Raw genomic sequence first — 18,941 nt, forward strand, 5'->3', positions numbered from 1 at the left:
GTGTTAGCTGTGTGTGTGTGTGTGTGTGTGCTTGTGTCAATGTTGTATAAAACACAGTTAAAGAGAGGAAGGGACATCCAGATATGGACCACTACTCATCATTATCTTTATTATTAGCCTGGTTTTGTATCCACAGTTCAGCGTTAACGCCCCACAATGGTGAGTTGATTATTATTATAATTATTATTATTTCTATCGTAGCCTAATCTGTATATCGTCGTTGTGATATTTTATGACGTTTTCAGAAAAGAAGGGATGAACAAATCACTATCGGTCATCTACAGTGTCCCAAAGTCACGAAGAAATGTCTATGGGTCGCAAGTGAAAGTCTTAAGTTTAAACTAAAAAACAAAATCTAACTTTTTATCAATTCAAAACAATTCCAACATTTTTCAAAAGTGTTGGATAAATAAATAAAATATCCAAGCTAAAATGTGTTGCACCTGTCCAAAACAAGACCTTAAACCTTCATTGAAAATAATAATAATTATTTGTTGTTGTTATATAGTAGTAGTAGTAGTACTGACGTCACTTACGCATCCCCTGGGACGCAGAATTCATTTCTCTGTGGAGAATAACATGCAAATCTCCTCATAGTCCCTAAGACCACGTACCGTACCTGGGGTGACAGAGCATTTGCTTTTGCTGCCCCAACCCTCTGGAATGCACATCCCAAAACCATCAGAGATGCCCCCACCCTCCAAACCTTCAAAACCACCCTCAAAACCCACCTCTTCCATATTGCTTACCCCAGCTAACTCACTCCACTGTCCTTTTTGATCTTTATTGTTTTTAATGGTTTATCCTTTAGTTTTAAAGTGTTTTTCTAATAAAGTTGTTTTTACTTTTTAGTTTTCTCTTGCCCCCATGTAAAGCGTCTTTGGGTACGTAGAAAAGTGCTATATAAATCTGAGTTATTACATCAGGTCATCTTCTTGTATAAGAATCATAGTCCAAAAATTTACAAACTGTATCTGTGATATTGCCAGGGAGGTGGCTCTGTATTGTTTACAATAGTCAGTCACTCATACCGTATTTGATAGTCTTTTTCTGGATAAAGTTTTAGTAACGTTAGCGATTTCTCACTGTCAGTTGATTCTTCATATCCATATGAGTCAAACTGCCGAGATCTTTTGTTTATTTTTGGAACACGGTTCTTATATGACATGATATTAAACACCTCTATGAGAATTCAGAACGGGGAAGAAAAATGTATGCTTACATTACATCAGACTCTAATGTTTTGCTCTAATATATCATCATGTTACAACATTTCACTGCTTGTATTGTACGGTATAAGCCAGGGTGTACAAACATTTTTCAATGGTGGCCACATTAGAAAATATTAAAACATCCAAGGGCTGACTATATCTCCTGACATAATGTACTTTCGGTCAGACCATAACAAAGTCATATGCATCACAATTACAATATTTTATTTAACTATGATCATCAATATTTAATATCAGTGGTCTTTTGTCAGGTGTGTGCTCTGAACAAAACACAAATAACTCACATTACCAAATGTAACCAGACACGCAAGGTAAAGAAAAAATGAAACAAACAGCCTTTCTTTGACCCCTTCAGAATGAGACAACAGGGAACAAGGAATCCTGACAAATTATACTATATTCTTGTTTGACGGTGCTGGCGGGCCGTTTATAGCAGGGGTTTCCAAACTTTTTTTGTCTCAGACACCCCTACATTATAATTTTCACTCCCAGCACCTTATATTTACAGCATATCGTCGTTGTCGGGTGGAAACCTTGTATGTCCAAAACCGTTCGTTTTGTATTCATCATCTATAAAATGTACTAAACTAGTGATGCGAGGCGTTGTGTGCTTGTAGATCGGCTGTTTTCACTAGTTTCATGTGACAGTCTTGTATGATGAAGCATTGCTTTGCTTTACCAAACGACGTACACATTTGAAACTTGGAGATATGAGGTTTCTGCCCGAGAGTGACGATATTTTAGTGATTATGTTGCGAGGAAAACGTTGAGATAATAGACATTTTGGTTAGAACTGACTGAAAATAACTTTTTGTACGTTTAAAATGATACTAAATATTTTTTCAAGTGTCCAAATAAATTCCAAATAGTATCAAATTATCTCGCTGCACCCCTGGACTGCTGTCACAGCACCCCAGGGTGCCCCGTCACCCACTTTGAAAACCCCCGGTTTATAATACAATTTAGGAATGAAGCAGCGGGCCGTGTACAATTCGTCATCTGGCGCATTTGGTTAGCCTGGCAAGGCCATCCTGAGCTACATCATCACAAATGTGCTTCCTTCCTCAGTCTGGGGTCCCTCCCATAGAGTCTCATTACCAGAAATTATTTTCTACAGTAATTTCCAACCAAACGGCTGCATTTGGAGTGACCCGCCTCAAACCGCTCCTGATTGGTCCGTTTAGTAGAATTAGAGCTGCTGCTGCACCTCTCACATTTTGTAAACAAACATGGCCGACGGTCACCATACCCGAAGCGAGTTCGTAAATAAAAGCTGCATTAAGCGGAGTTTTAACAACAGTTTTCTAACAACAGTTTGCACTTTTGGAATTTCTGTCTGGAAAAGACCTATTTGCTGTTCTGCCGACGATGTTTTGATGCGCTGATGGCTGACTGGTTAAAGGAATCTGTCAGTCAAAGTGAGTAACTACATCATGGTAATGAGTTGTCTATATGGCCGGGTCCAGACTGGCTGTTGCCGGGCTAGCATTTGGGCCCGGACCGTACTTTGGACACCCCTGGCTAAGCAGTGAAATGTTCTACAGTGTTTACCTTATACCCTGTAGAAGTTAGAGTGACAGAAAAAACCTTGTTGATGCTCAACACCGCCCCCTGCAGGCTCGGAGCCCTTCCTGCGGACGTTCTCGGGTCGCTTCGTCCTGGTGACTGACGAGCCCATCGACTACCTGGACGTGTTGGGGGAGGGGCACGAGGACCTGGGGTCCGGGGGCCCGGAGCCGCTCAAGCCCCACCACCCCCCACACCCCCACCACCACGGCAGACACCCCCACCCCTCCCCCGCCAACGCAGAGCGGCGCCTGGTCATCTCTGACCAGGCCAAGAGCTTCCTCCAGGTACTAAACAAACACCTTCACTGCTAAAGACGACTAAAGACGAGTCGTCTCATGCACCTGTTTCTGTGGGAATTTACTGTAGAGCATGGGGTCTCCAACGTCTTCAGGCCAAGGACCCCTTAACCGAGAGAGAGATGAAGCAGGGACCCCCTGATTTTCATTGACTTAATTGTATGGCAGCTGCCATACCTTGACACCTCTGTTTTCATCCACGGCACCCCTGAATTACGTGTGTGTGTGTGTGTGTGTGTGTGTGTGTGTGTGTGTGTGTGTGTGTGTGTGTGTGTGTGTGTGTGTGTGTGTGTGTGTGTGTGTGTGTGTGTGTGTGTGTGTGTGTGTGTGTGTGGAGGTGCTAATGCTAGAGGTAGGCTGTGTCTTTGACCTGTACATGGACCAAGCATTCCAAGATAAGTATGTGAAATACCAACCACTACTTGAGAACATCACCAACCTAGGATACACTTGTAGATAATGTTGTACTGATTTTTGGAAGCCTTGGACATGTACATAAATGCACCACGAGAGGCCTGCAGATTGCTGGCTTGACAAAGACAAGAGCCAAACAAGTAGTAAAGTACTGCTCTGTCTCAGCTATTATTGGCAGCTTAGCAGTGTGGAGAAGGAGGTGCTATGTGTACCCATAAGTGCTCAGTATTGATTAACCCTAATATATTTGTTTCCCTGTTCATGAAATGTAATTTGTGGAATCAAATAAAGTATTTAAAATGTGTGTGTGTGTGTGTGTGTGTGTGTGTGTGTGTGTGTGTGTGTGTGTGTGTGTGTGTGTGTGTGTGTCTACATAATATTTATTACTCTGTGTCCTTCCACAGGGCCGCCTGGCCACCATCTTGGTTCCCACGGTCTACACGCTGGTGTTCTGCGTCAGCGTTCCCCTCAACCTGCTCGCCGCCGCCATCTTCGTGCGGAGGATCCGCCCGCGGAAGCCGGCGGTCGTCTACATGCTGAACCTGGCGCTCGCCGACCTGCTGTTCTCCATGCTCCTCCCCTTTAAGATCTCCTACCATTACCATGGCAACCACTGGGTCTACGGCGACGCCATGTGCCGCCTGGTCTGTATGGCATGCTTTAACCAGTGAAAAATAGCAGATATACAAGCTCACAGCGCGGCACCGAGTGCCGCGCTGTGAGCTTGTAGATCTGCTATTTTTGAAAAAGTCGTGAAAATGTGTGCAAGTCTTTGAATATATGTATTTTTAAAGCGAACGTTTGTAACTCAAATTTTGCTTCTGGGTGGTCCCTGGAACTAGATATTTTGAGATGGGGGTCTGTGGTCAAATAAATATTATTTTGGGGGGCCTTCACATGAAAAGGTTTGAGAACCACTGACATAGTAGTCTCTCAAGAACAGACTAACTGAGCTCCAGTTAAGTGAAAAGGATCTTTTCTTTGACGATGGCTGGCCAGATTGCTGACATAGAAATATAGGTTTTTCAAAAAAACCTTAGAAGGATTCAAAAGACACTTATAGAATCAGGTCAAAATTCTAATTTTCACGATTTTTCAAAAATAGCAGATCTACAAGCTCGCAGCGCGGCACTCGGTGCCGCGCTGTGAGCTTGTATATCTGCTATTTTTTTATATTTAAAGCATAAAATATTGCGTCATATTGTGTTCAGGCCTAAATGGGTTTAATAAGACGAACAGTCAATGTCTGCATGTTGGCTCTGAAGTTCACTGAAATTCAACGTTTTCATGGATATGAAATAAATTCAATGTTTGCACGGATCTCTTTTACTGCTTCGGACGTTCCCGTTCGCCCCAATTTTGAACCAAGCGCGCTGCCAATAAGGCTCGTTCTTTTCACCTTGTCTGATGACTGTAAGCTGATGAGGGGTCGCGCTGCCGTGTACAATAAAAACATTTCCCGTAACGCTGCTCTCAAAAATCCACCGCACGTTAGCAATAATGGAGTCCCAAATCACTTCCTGGCTGTTTTCTGTGGATCTGATCTAGAAAATGCATTTCTATGCTCTGAATGTATGGCAAGCGGAGCGGCCCAATTCACATTAATTCTTTGCATAAGGCTGCCCTCTGCCGCCAGTTTGGCTAAAGTACACATATGAGCATCCATTGTAATGAATTAGTTTGGAAAGAATCAATAGATAATTTTCTATAACATCACAAAGGTAAGCTGCTTTTTGCTGACACCAGCCCCAATAAATAAATAATGAATCTGGCAGTAGAACTGTTAACATTCAATGTTTTGATCTAAAGAGGCTCAACTTAAGATGGCTCAGGGGCCACTCAGCAAAACAGAAGGAACGAATACACTTCCCGGCACCGGCGTCTGCCGCGGCGTCGCCGGACCTGCCGACAACAGCCGCGGCAATGATTCCTATGCTGCGGCAATTGATTCCTAATCCTTGGCACAGCCGGACAGACCGTCAATGTGCGGCAATGGAACTGCATCTGCCGCTGTTGCCGAACCCCCCCCCCCCCCCCCCCCCCCACACACACACACACGCCCACACACACACACACACACACACGCACACACGCAGGCACGCACGCACACGCATGCACACCCACGCAGGCAAGCACCATGGTCAGCGTGCTCATATCAATAATGTATAAATAAATGAATAAAGTATTAAAACAGTCATGTCTGCTCCGGTGGTCGCTTATACCGACCTTCCGGATCTGCTGGGGGACCACCGATCTACCGCGGCAATGTCACACGTGGTGTCCGGCGACGTCGGGGCATGTGCCGCTGCCGGAAAATGCATTGCTGTCCCTCCAGCAAAATACAAAAAGTCCAAGGGACAGTCCAAATTGACTGTCCTATTTTGGACATTTAGACAATGATTTTGTAACACAATGACAAAGATTGTCATGGAATGATTAATGTTGAATCGATGAAGTTTCTTCTTTTGGAAAAGAAATGCAAAAAAGTATTGTATAAAACAAGAAAAAATGTGTTTCCTTGTGGTTTTGGAGAGGAACTGAAACATGACAACGTAAAACAGAAATTCAATGTTTACACGGCTCTAAAGTTAAATGTACCAAAGGGGTTTCAGTTAGGTTTGTTAGTGGGGAACAAGGATACGCACACTTCACAAGGCTTTAATATTAAACTGCAATTCAAGTTTGCGCAACGCAAGTTAATCTGATTCAATGTCTTGCTATGTTCTTGCTCTTGTATAGGCGACCCACGGGGGCTTTGTGTAGAATTGATAGCTGATTTAGCTTAACATGCTGCTTAGCAAAGTTTAGGGAACATAAGAACGGAGCCATAATGCAAAGTTTAACTGTAATCCATTTGTTGCAATAAATGGTTAAATCTCCATAATGCAAGCGTTCCTGACATCTATGACGTCTCATACAGGCTAACATAGTGTATCTGTGATGGTTTCCCCTTGCAGGTGACCAGTGTTGGGGAAGTTACTTTGAAAGCGTAACTTGTACAGTTACAAGTAACTAACCATGGCAGTAGCTTGATCAGGTTACAGTTATAGCCCTGGAGAAATGTAACTTGTAAAGTTTCAAGTTACATAGAAAAAGTAACTTGAGTTACTTCAAGTTACCTTTTTTTCAATTTGAGAATGAGTTTTATACTTTTATTTAACAAAGGTTGACATTTTCTTTTGTAAACATCTGTGTTCCTAAAATAAAATTCCCAAAAAAAGAGGATCTGTTGAGGATACTGTACATTAGTCATGACATTTGATCGTCAATTGTATCACATCACAATTGTAAAACTGTAACTTCGCTTGTAACTTGTAACCTGAGCCAAAAATGACCCAAAAAGTATCTCAGTTACTTGACGAGTTACGGAAATATGAATGTAACTCAGTTACCACCAAGTTACAGCAAAATGTAACTTAGTTATGTAACACAGTTACATGTAACTTTAACTTCCCCAACACTGCAGGTGACGGCAGCGTTCTACAGTAACATGTACTGCTCGGTGCTGCTGATGAGCGTGATCGCGGGGGACCGCCTGCTAGCGGTGGTCTACCCCATGGACTCCCTGACCTGGAGGAGTCCAGGGACCGCCCGGGCGGTGTGCGCCGCCGCCTGGCTGCTGTCGCTAGGGGGCGCTGTCCCACTGCTGCTCTCCAGACAGACGGTCCGCCTGCAGAGCCCGGACATCATCACATGCCATGACGTCCAGGTATGGTTCAACTTTAAAGCTATACTATGGAAGTTGCTCAACTACTGGTCAGTAGCGGTATTGCTTTTTTCGGACGTTTTTCGCCCGGAGTCGCCGCGGACCACCAGAACAGGGCCGCGCGACCACCGCGACCGCCTCGCCGATACGAATCCGTATTTTTAGACCAGGATTGGGGGAGATTCCTTCACCAGTGTAAACACTGTTGCTGACGGAAGCTACTTCCTGAAGAGACGGCAAGACGCGTTGTGATTGGCCGGTAGTGTATGATCGGCGCTGTAATTTTGCCGGGAAATCCTCCGGTCCCCGGCCAGGATCATAGAAAACATATTTACAGAAGGCTTTAGGGGCTGAAATTAACGGAGTTGGGGTTCTAAAACTTTAGTGATTTAATAGTTAGGACAATTTTATTGGAAAAGTTACATAGTATGGCTTTAACTTTTTAACTTTAACTTTGGATTTGAACCACTTTAACCATTATTTTATGCTTTAACTAGTCTATAAGAAAATAGCAGATATACAAGCTGACCACTTGGGGATAGTTTGGGTGAAAACCATGTTGAATTTGAATGTTCCTGCGCTGGCCATCCCCGGTCTCTGGCCTCTTGAATTATAGTAAAACTAGAAGCTCGGGCGGCCCAGCGTCTAGTCGGCGACCTGGCCAACTCGGGAACGATGTAAATAGGGAATGAATGCCCCGCCCTTTAATGCAAACCCCATTATACCTGTTGTCATAGGACCCGTTTTGACCATCTGTTTGCCTGTGTCCATTTATGCCCATATATGGAGATATCTGTTATCTGTCTGTCTGTCAGCGTCCATTTTATGTCCATATATGGAGATCACTGCAGATATAGTTCTGGGTCCATTTTATGCCCATATATGCCCATATATGGAGATATCTGTCTATTTGCGTCCATTTCATGCCCATATATGGAGATCTCTGTATCTGTCTGTCTGTGTCCCTTTATGCCCGTATATGGAGATCTTTGTGATTCTGCGTAAATTTTATGCCCATATATGCTATTTGCGTCCATTTTATGCCCATTTATGGAGATCTCTGTATCCGTCTGTCTGTGTCCCTTTATGCCTGTATATGGAGATCTTTGTGATTCTGCGTCCATTTTATGCCCATATATGCTATATATGGAGATATTCAGAGATTTTTTGTTGACTCATGTGGCGTACATGATGTCAGAGCCTTTTATGAAGTGATGTCACAATGAGTCAGCGCTTGCGCCGATTTCCTCCGGAACAGCCTGATGTCAACAATCAGCCCGCATAAGGAGATTCCGAACGTTTCGCGCCGGTTAGGGAAAACCGCGCGTCGGGTCGGGTCGAGGCCCGGCACTGCACTCCGTGCCGCGGCGGGGAACGCGCGTGCTGAATCTGAAGCCGGTGGGACGAACGGTTCTCGAGATACGCGGATTACAGACACACAGACAGACACACACACACGCAGAGACTTCTCGCATTTATAGATAGATAAGATTCTGAATTATTGAAAACTTGAGATGTTCCTATCATCCTAGATCCCTAGGATATAGGAACACTGAGGTCCTACTTCCTGTACGTCCTCTTCCTCTCTCTACAGGGAGTAGACCATAGAGTTATATATAGAATAGAGGACGGACAGCACCGCCTCCAGCCATTCACTTCAATGCAAGTGCTCAGTGGCGTTTTGAAGCATGCAGAAGTAGCTAATCCAGGTGCATTCTGGGGGAAATTGGCACATACCTATGTGCCAAAATGTTTGACGTCGAGACGTAATGACGTCACGAACAACGTCGACGTCCATTGAACCCTATTGTAGACCCCAGCGGCGCGCTCTTATGCTCGTGCTTGTATGTTTCACCCCACCTGCTGTTCCAGCTTTGGCCAGTAGGGCGGCCGCTTCAATATTTACAAGCCGTTCTGGGGGCTTGAAGTAGACACACTGAGGAACTACTTCCTGACCTCTACTTCCTCTTCCTCTCTCTACAGGAAGTAGACACACTGAGGAACTACTACCGGTACTTCTTCCCGGTCTACTCCTCGCTGTTTTTCTTCGTCCCGCTGGCCGCCACCACCGTCTGCTACGCCCGCATCGTGAGGGCGCTGCAAGGTAAGAGCACCACCGTCTGCTACGTCCGCATGGTGAGAGCGCTGCAAGTAAGACTGCTGTTGTTTTAAGGTGAATTCCGGACCGGCGCTTTTCTTACCGTAATCTGATGTGTTAAACCAGTCATGGGTTAGGGTTAGGGTTAAAACAGTCGTAATGGGTTAGGGTTAGGGTTAAACCAGTCGTAGAGGCTCCATTTCTAGCGCATTCAAGCTTGACCAATGTGGGATGGGGGCGGGACATACAGACATACAGTCTAATTCTCTATGACGTGTTATTCTATTTTTTGTTGTTGTTTTATATTTGAGTCATAATTGTTGATCTTTGTGTGTGTGTAATCTCGTCAGCATTGCAAATGAGGGTGAACCTCAATGCTCTTTTTGAGAATAAATATCAATCAATCAAATGTCAAGGACCCCCAAAATGATTTGTATTTGGCCACGGATTTGGCCCCCATCTCAAGGTTGTTCCAAGGACCCCCGCAGAAGCAAATATTTGAGTTACAAATGTTCGCCTCTAAAACGATATATTCAAAGATAAAAAAAAGAAAATAGCAGATCTACAAGCTTGAGTGAGCTTAGATCTGCCATTTTCTAATAGTTAAAGTATGAAATAATGGTTAAAGTTGTTCCCCGTTTTGATTAATAATGGTGTTAATAAAGTACTGAATGGTCCAATGACAGCGGCGGAGGTTCATTAATAAAGTATTGAATCGTCCAATGACAGCGGCGGAGGTTTATTAATAAAGTATTGAATCGTCCAATGACAGCGGCGGAGGTTCATTAATAAAGTATTGAATCATCCAATGACAGCAGCGGAGGTTCATTAATAAAGTATTGAATCGTCCAATGACAGCGGCGGAGGTGTCGCGGCGCTCCAGGAAGAGGCGGGCCCTGCTGATGGCGGTGACGGTGCTGCTGGTCTTTGTAGTCTGTTTCACCCCCACCAACGTCCTGCTGATGGTGCACTACGTCCGCACGGCACAGGGGGGCGCTGACGACTCCTCCTACCAGGTGAGGAACCAGTCGTAGGAATGTCCATCCAACCGAGCCTTAGCCCTTATGCCTTAACTTCTTCGCCTTATTTTTACTATTTTGAAGAAGATGTTATATCTCCAAGCTCACAACGGGTCTTCAGTAATCGAAGCGAAGTTTTTGTTTAGTTTTTATGCAGTTTTCGTTGCCCGGATAATCAAGGATTTTTCTAATTGTTATTTTATGCATGATTTGTCCCCAACTCTGAATCGTTTCAGCAGATTAATGTGATTTCATCACAGTTGATTACCATGTGATAGGTGTGTTATATATAAGTGTTTTATTCCTATAAGCAACCATTTATTAACCACTTTCAATGTGGCTTCCCTATTTTTTATATGAACCCCTATTTATTTTTATATTTTATATGAATTGACTACAAATGACCGTGTATCTGAACTGTACTGTCCTGTACCTTTTCCTATGCAAACTTCTCATAAAGTATTAGTCAATATTTTTTGCCAACCCTTTTCTAAAATTCCTCCTCTGTTGGGGGTGCCCGCTGGCCTAGCGGTCCAGGCGCATACCACATAGGCTCTGAGGCCTGACAGTGTGTCACGGGTTCGAGTCCGATCCCCTCATTCTTTGCCTTGTGCCACTCCCATAGAGTTATATATAAATAGAGAACGGACAGACCCCGCCCCCAGCTATTTATTTCAATGCAAGTTGCTCAGTGGTGTTTTGAAGCATGCGGAAGTAGGAGAATCCAGGTGCATTGTGGGGGAAATTGGCACATATTTATGACGTAATTACGTCACTTGACGTCCATTGAACCCTATTGTGTAGACCCCAGCGGCGCGCTCTTATGCTTGTGCATGTCGTTCTCCCCCGCCTGCTGTTCCAGCTTTGGCCAGTAGGAAGGCTGCTTCAATATTTACAAGCCGTTCTGGGGGCTTGGTCATTCCCACTCTCTCTCCCGCGTCTGGCCGTTAAGCAAGCCTGTCCCTGTTCCGGTCTGGTTCCGGTCTCCCCCAAGCCCCCTGTGATTGGCTGAACCGGACGTAGGGAGCGCTCGGTTGTAGTCACTTGGACCGCGCGAGGTGCACCAAACGTTGCGTTTATCGTGCGCTTGCCCAGGCCTTACGGCCTGGGCATAAATATAACGATTGCATTCACCACGGCTTCGCGGCCACTCGCGCCTGCGGCGCTCGGGGGCGAAGAGCAGGACCAAGGTCCGCTGGCCTTCGCGCCGCTTGCAATGTCGTGGACAGTAACTGGCTGGCGTATCTAACCATAAAACGAGCGCTCCCTTCATAGACTAGATTGCGAATAGCTTCCTCGCCTCTCTCCCCATTTCCTGTCCTATCCATATAAGAAAGGCTAGATGGCTTACGCACGCTGTTGGCCAATGGGGACTGACGTCGCTACACGGCGGCCATCTTACCTCAGTCAGCTGGTCCATGCATAACATTAATGCATATAGTGCATGTACAATTGAAATGACCATTTCTTCCTCAATTTTCAACCAATTTTCAAACGGTTTGGTTTGTTATAAATGTCAGAGATGTAGTTATTTTACTGGATACTTACTGCATAATTATAACCATGTATTTCATATGAAAATAACAGGCAAAGCTAGCTCTATACACATACAGTATTTATATTAAATCAATAGTTATATACTTTAAACATGTAATAATTACATTAATTGTATTAGCAATATGTATATTAATTTATAATAAATAACACTAAAATATATGTATTTGATATATAAAAGTCTGTGTCATGTTGCCATTCTGTAAGCCATGAGTTGTTTAGAGACACAAAGCCAGAAATGTTCTGGGCATAATGTCTAAATGTAAGATGTTTTTAACAAACTAAACCGCTTGGGAATCATGCACAACTTAAAGGGATATTTCACTTTCAAAAAAACTTTTGGTAATTTTATCATCTAATCAGGCTTTTATGAACACCCTGAACAGTTTTTAATTAGCTTGATTGAATATTTAGATATTTGATGTAAATGTTACCAGGCCCTCCAGGCCCAGGGCCTCTCCCCACACACACCCATTGTAACTTCAAACTTCATTTTAACCATGATAGATTCATTAAAAACACCCATTATTTTTTCTGGTGGCTCATACTACCCTCCTAATATGTGAGCAGGCCGTGTTTTTTCGATAACTTTTATTTTGTATTTTTAATATATATTCTTTTTTGTATTTCATTTTTTTTCCATTTTCCCAAATAATTATTAAAAATAAATGAAAAAAGTTATCGAGAAAACACGGCCTGCTCACGTATTAGGAAGGTAAAATGAGTCACCAGAAAAAATAATGGGTGTTTTTAATGAATCTATCATGGTTAAAATGGAGTTTGAAGTTACAATGGGTTTGTATGTGGAGTAGAGGCCCTACCACTGCTCCCCGTTGAAAGTGGAATATCCCTTTAAGTTTTGTTGAAATGAAAGAGTCATTCTGCCTCTCCCATTATCCTCTATGCTCCCACTACCCTCCCCCTAGTGGCGAAAAAAGAGAAGAACTTCTGTTGACTGTAATACTAGTTCTCACTCACCTTTCCTTTCTCTTAGCCAGCTAATGGAATACTATCCACAAAAAGATTAGTTTGTCATAAAGGCGTTATTGGTCTCAGGAAAACCTATTTAATAATTGAAAATCATACAAGAAGTAGCCTTGACATAACTATGCTGCATGATTAAACTGTTTCTTGAAAAGAAAAGCTGCACTTTCAACATGTCCAAGCAGCCTGAATCATAGCCACGTTAATGCGGTTTGTAATAAACCAACCTGTTTGTTGAGCCATCAAGATTCCAGGGATTTTTGTTTGGACTTTACATTCACTACAATAGAGTAGTTGACTGTGGTAAGATGGCCGCCGGTGAACGACGTCGCCAACTCCGCCTTGCGCCATCTAGCCTTTCTTATATATATCTATGGTCCTATCAATAAAGCATAAAACCCCCCCAAAAATCTTTAAAATTCTTCATCTCTCCAGGCCTACCTGCTCTCCCTGTGATAAATAAAGTATATTTAATAACAAAGTGTATCCTCCTTCCAGGCCACCAGGTGTCACTATGATAAATAAAGTGTATCCTCCCTCCAGGCCACCGGGTGTCACTATGATAAATAAAGTGTATCCTCTCTCCAGGCCTACCTGCTCTCCTTGTGCGCGGGCAGCCTCAGCTGCGTCCTGGACCCGCTCATCTACTACTTTGGCTCCTCCCAGTGCCGGCGTCAGGTGACCCAGCTGCTGCCGTGCCATTGGTCCGGGGGCCGGCCGGGGGGGCGGGGCAGCAGCAGGAGCAGTAGCTCCTCCTCCTCCTCCTCTGTGACGGGCAGCACCAGGACCAGCCACCGTGGGGCGGACAACAGCGCCACCAGCAGGTCTGGAGGGGAGATGCAGCCGCTGGGAAGCAGCCACTACAGGAAGCTGATCGCTTAAAGCAGGGGTCTTCAACGTTTTCAGGCCAAGGACCCCTTAGTTGAGAGAGAGATGAAGCAGGGACCCCCACAACCTGTTCATAGATTCGTTATTTGACAGCGCAATCATGAGTGTATTTTGGATTCATGTCAATTGCTGTTTTCAGATATTTAACCACTTGAACCGTCAATACTTAATAAACTCTGTTAATCTGCTCTTTTTGTCCTCTACAGCAAACCGAAAATTGCCGATCTACAAGCTCACAAAGCCTCGCAGCACGAGGCGTTGTGAGCTTGTAGATTGTCTATTTTTGGCTCAGGATATGGACATTGGGGTTCAACTGGTTAACATAAAAAAGAAGAAAGGTTTCTATCACTCAAAGATTTGGAGGCCCCCCCTGTAGTAATTCTGAGGACCCCCTAGGGGTCCCGGACCCCCTGTTGAAGACCTGTTGAGGAACCTTGATGATTTGTAAACTTTTTGAGTGATGATCAGGGCTGTAAGGCCAGATATCATGGACAATAATGTCCAATCAGACAGGATTGGTCATGCTTCACATAACATCACCATATAATATATAATATGAATGATAAGATGGAATTCATTTCCCACTTGCAGCAATTTCCCAGAAATGCACCTTTCTAGTTAGTAGTCAGGGACCCACAAGCCCAAAAGCTCAATAGCCGGGGACCCACAAGCCCAAAAGCTCAAGGAATAGGGTAGGACCTATGATTTTCTGCTGTACTTTTTATTTCTGTTTTATCTATTAGTTTGGTCATTAATGTCCACAGAATGAGAGGCCTGCTCTGCCGGAAACATCGCGAAAAGAAGTTATGGCCATTTGTATATTCACTGTCCCATTGACTCCACTACACTGTGAGTATACAGGAAAAGCAAAATATTAAAAAAAGAAAGAAATCTGCTTTAAGTAGCATGTGAGGGGTCAAACTAGGGGTTCTTCATGATTCTGAATCCATTGCAAGCATTTGTTTTGCATGAAAAACATTCCTTGGGCTACATTTCGACCCCAGAAAATGGTGTCATCAAAAAAAAGTTAAAAAAGGTGATGATTCATCACTTTTCTGGGGTCGAAATGTAGCCCGAGGAATGTTTTTCATGCAAAACAAATGCTTGCAATGGACAGATTTTTTTCTTTTTTTAATATTTTTCTTTTCCTGTATAGTCACAGTGTAGTGGAGTCAATGGGACAGTGAATATACAAATGGCCATAACTTTTTTTCGCAATGTTTCTGGCAGAGCAGGCCTCTCATTCTGTGGACCTTAATGACCAAACTAATAGATAAAACTGGTAATAAAACACAGGTCATCTCACATCCTGTAAGGGTGGGTCCCTGACTAGAGAGACAAAACACCTGCCATGGCTCAACTGGAGAGGATCGTTCAGTTAAAACCTTTTACTACTCGTTTAAAGGACTTATTTTTTTTGTTTGGACCACAAAGGGTGGTTTGTAAAAATGATTGTAATTATTGGTCCAATTGGTTCAGCTCTGAGTCCGCGTGTGCCTTTTCCACTCTCTCTTTCTTTTTTGATCTTTTTTTTACGGTTTTATTATTATTATGCTGCTGCGTAGTCTGAGGGAAGCCAAACAAAAATATATTCTAAGTCTTAGAGGTCCGATGCATACTCCACTTTGAGAGATGAATTTATTTTCGGTTCGGTTCGGGGAGTCAGAAAATCTCGGCAGCACCGAGCAGCCGAATTAATAACGCACTTTGCCACTTCCTTTGAATAATCCTTGTTGTTATATCTTTATTTACATAAATATTGTATGGATAAGAGTGTCTGCTAAATGTCTTCATTGTAAATTGTGTGTAGCCAGTTCAGTTTTTTTAAAACAATTTGAAATACAATAAATAGTGAAAATAGCAGATCTGCATTAAGTCCGAACGACACATTGTGAGCTTGTAGGTCTGCTATTTTCACAACTTTTGTGTGACACATAAAATGCTGAAAGATGACGACAAGGTTATTATAATAAACATTTTACAGCTTGGTGAAATAATAAGACCTCACTCTTCAGTTGTTGTTGACACACACGGCATTGTACCAGATATATATATGATTTTTAATTAGTAACAAACAGCATGTTAAGTACTAGACATTATTTCAACATAAAACATTTTTTGAACTTGCAGTCAAATCACACTTCATCATTGTTACACTTATACATTTTATTTAATTGAGATATTAAAACAAACATGGTCTCTGTGTGGCGCTCATGTCCTAAACTGTGACTCTTCAGGATTCAAATCCAAAAAACCTAAAAAGTAGCAGATCTACAAGCTTGTGGCCAAGTGGCATTGTATGTTTTATCATAATAATAAAAAATAGGGCCATTTCAACTCTTCACATTTCTTCCATAGGTTTCTTCCCTGCTTTGCCTTTCAAATTCATATGGAGAATGGAGCGTCTTTTTGCAGAAACCCACAAATGGCAATTCCCATTGAAAAGCAGAATCCACCTTCATAGGTAGATTTAAGACTTCGAAGTCAGAGGAGGTCATAAAAATATAGCTGATCTACAAGCTCAACGTATTGCCAATCCACTGTTAATCTACGGTCTTTCCAACGTGTGAAGTTTTGAAATGACACATCTGTATCAATTATTATTAACTTTACACTTGATTTTATTACCTTAGTAAACACTTTGTTTTCAATGACTAGTTTAAACTCTTTATGTTTAATCAACATGAAATGCGTTCAGTAAATTATTATGGTCCCATTAATCTTAAAGGTAATGATAAAGCAGGCTGTGTTTCTAGGCTTTCTATTGGCTCTCCTGAGTGAAGACCCGCCCTCCAGCCAATAGCATTCATTTGATTCATTTCCGTGTTGGTTTCTGTAAACGAGGCTTCATTTATGGCGTGTAGAAACTGATGGTCACGCCTCCCATAAGGTGTCCATAAGGTCAGGGTTCAGGGTGTCCAACTGTCCGTATCTTCATAGTTTGTTCAGTCTGTAGTTTCCTGGTTGTCTGGACACAGATCTGCAACAACAGAGACAAACAGCAGTGTTGGAAAAAGTACTTTTTTTTTTTTTTTTTAAACAACCATTTTTTACTCAAATCTAGAACCACTGTTGCAGACCTAGGCTACATCACCTCTATGGTAATGTAGTGCAGTAGTTCAGTGCCCCCTTGTGGCCATCTACTGTAATGTGCACATGTGTCAGATGAAGGATCCTTTCTCTGTGTTCCTATTGGTCAATATTTTAAATACCTTTTATTTCCATACATGCCATAGGGCTGGACCGCATGGACAAATGACATCATCAACTTGCGACAGGAGGGGCCTTATTGAGTGAAAGACAAATTATTTCTAAAATAAATACAATAGGCCTATTTAAGGTGTTTTTTGAGCGGTTTCCATAGAGTGGCTGTGCGTGTGTCTGTAGCCTTTTTCCTCAGCGTTTTGCCATAGCAAAATGTGTGTACGTAGCATCATGTTTGTCTAGTGATGTCATCATCGTGTGTCTGTAGTCTTTTTCCTCAGCGTTTATCCCTGGCTAATAAGGCGTATTAGCCAGGGATCCTTTTAAGATGTTGATTTCCTCCCGTGTGCGTGCTCACAGACCTGTATCTCCATCAGAGAGGTGGTAGTTCAGTACTGACCTGTAGAGCAGTCAGAGCGGTGGTAGTTCATACCTGTATCTCGGTCAGAGTGGTGGTAGTTCATACCTGTATCTCGGTCAGAGTGGTGGTAGTTCATACCTGTATCTCGGTCAGAGTGGTGGTAGTTCATACCTGTATCTCGGTCAGAGTGGTGGTAGTTCATACCTGTATCTCGGTCAGAGCGGTGGTAGTTCATACCTGTATCTCGGTCAGAGCTGTGGTAGTTCATACCTGTATCTCGGTCAGAGCTGTGGTAGTTCATACCTGTATCTCGGTCAGAGCGGTGGTAGTTCATTCCTGTATCTCGGTCAGAGCGGTGGTAGTTCATACCTGTATCTCGGTCAGAGCTGTGGTAGTTCATACCTGTATCTCGGTCAGAGCGGTGGTAGTTCAGTACTGACCTGTAGAGCAGTCAGAGCGGTGGTAGTTCATACCTGTATCTCGGTCAGAGCGATGGTAGTTCATACCTGTATCTCGGTCAGAGCGATGGTAGTTCATACCTGTATCTCGGTCAGAGTGGTGGTAGTTCATACCTGTATCTCCATCAGAGAGGTGGTAGTTCAGTACTGACCTGTAGAGCAGTCAGAGCGGTGGTAGTTCATACCTGTATCTCGGTCAGAGCGGTGGTAGTTCATACCTGTATCTCGGTCAGAGCGGTGGTAGTTCATACCTGTATCTCGGTCAGAGCTGTGGTAGTTCATACCTGTATCTCGGTCAGAGCTGTGGTCGTTTATACCTGTATCTCGGTCAGAGCTGTGGTAGTTCATACCTGTATCTCGGTCAGAGTGGTGGTAGTTCATACCTGTATCTCCATCAGAGAGGTGGTAGTTCAGTACTGACCTGTAGAGCAGTCAGAGCGGTGGTAGTTCATACCTGTATCTCGGTCAGAGCGATGGTAGTTCATACCTGTATCTCGGTCAGAGCGATGGTAGTTCATACCTGTATCTCGGTCAGAGTGGTGGTAGTTCATACCTGTATCTCCATCAGAGAGGTGGTAGTTCAGTACTGACCTGTAGAGCAGTCAGAGCGGTGGTAGTTCATACCTGTATCTCGGTCAGAGCGGTGGTAGTTCATACCTGTATCTCGGTCAGAGCGGTGGTAGTTCATACCTGTATCTCGGTCAGAGCTGTGGTAGTTCATACCTGTATCTCGGTCAGAGCTGTGGTCGTTTATACCTGTATCTCGGTCAGAGCTGTGGTAGTTCATACCTGTATCTCGGTCAGAGTGGTGGTAGTTCATACCTGTATCTCCATCAGAGAGGTGGTAGTTCAGTACTGACCTGTAGAGCAGTCAGAGCGGTGGTAGTTCATACCTGTATCTCGGTCAGAGTGGTGGTAGTTCATACCTGTATCTCGGTCAGAGTGGTGGTAGTTCATTCCTGTATCTCGGTCAGAGCGGTGGTAGTTCATACCTGTATCTCGGTCAGAGTGGTGGTAGTTCATTCCTGTATCTCGGTCAGAGTGGTGGTAGTTCATTCCTGTATCTCGGTCAGAGCGGTGGTAGTTCAGTACTGACCTGTAGAGCAGTCAGAGCGGTGGTATTTCTTACCTGTATCTCGGTCAGAGTGGTGGTAGTTC

At 43.5% G+C, this 18,941-nt stretch overlaps 1 protein-coding gene across 1 annotated transcript; it reads left to right on the forward strand.

Moving 5' to 3' along the window:
- The first annotated feature begins 18 nt into the window (after positions 1-18).
- f2r (coagulation factor II (thrombin) receptor) lies at positions 19-15,729 on the forward strand. The gene is made up of 7 exons (XM_080738145.1): positions 19-159; positions 2,850-3,085; positions 3,916-4,155; positions 6,978-7,220; positions 9,201-9,321; positions 10,174-10,331; positions 13,461-15,729. The coding sequence occupies exons 1-7, from the start codon at positions 84-86 to the stop codon at positions 13,752-13,754; spliced, it is 1,368 nt and encodes a 455-aa protein (XP_080594271.1). The 5' UTR covers positions 19-83; the 3' UTR covers positions 13,755-15,729.
- The last annotated feature ends 3,212 nt before the right edge of the window (positions 15,730-18,941 follow it).

This window comes from Nannobrachium achirus (genome assembly GCF_963921795.1).
Source record: "Nannobrachium achirus genome assembly, chromosome: 12".
Classification (NCBI taxonomy): Eukaryota; Metazoa; Chordata; class Actinopteri; order Myctophiformes; family Myctophidae; genus Nannobrachium; species Nannobrachium achirus.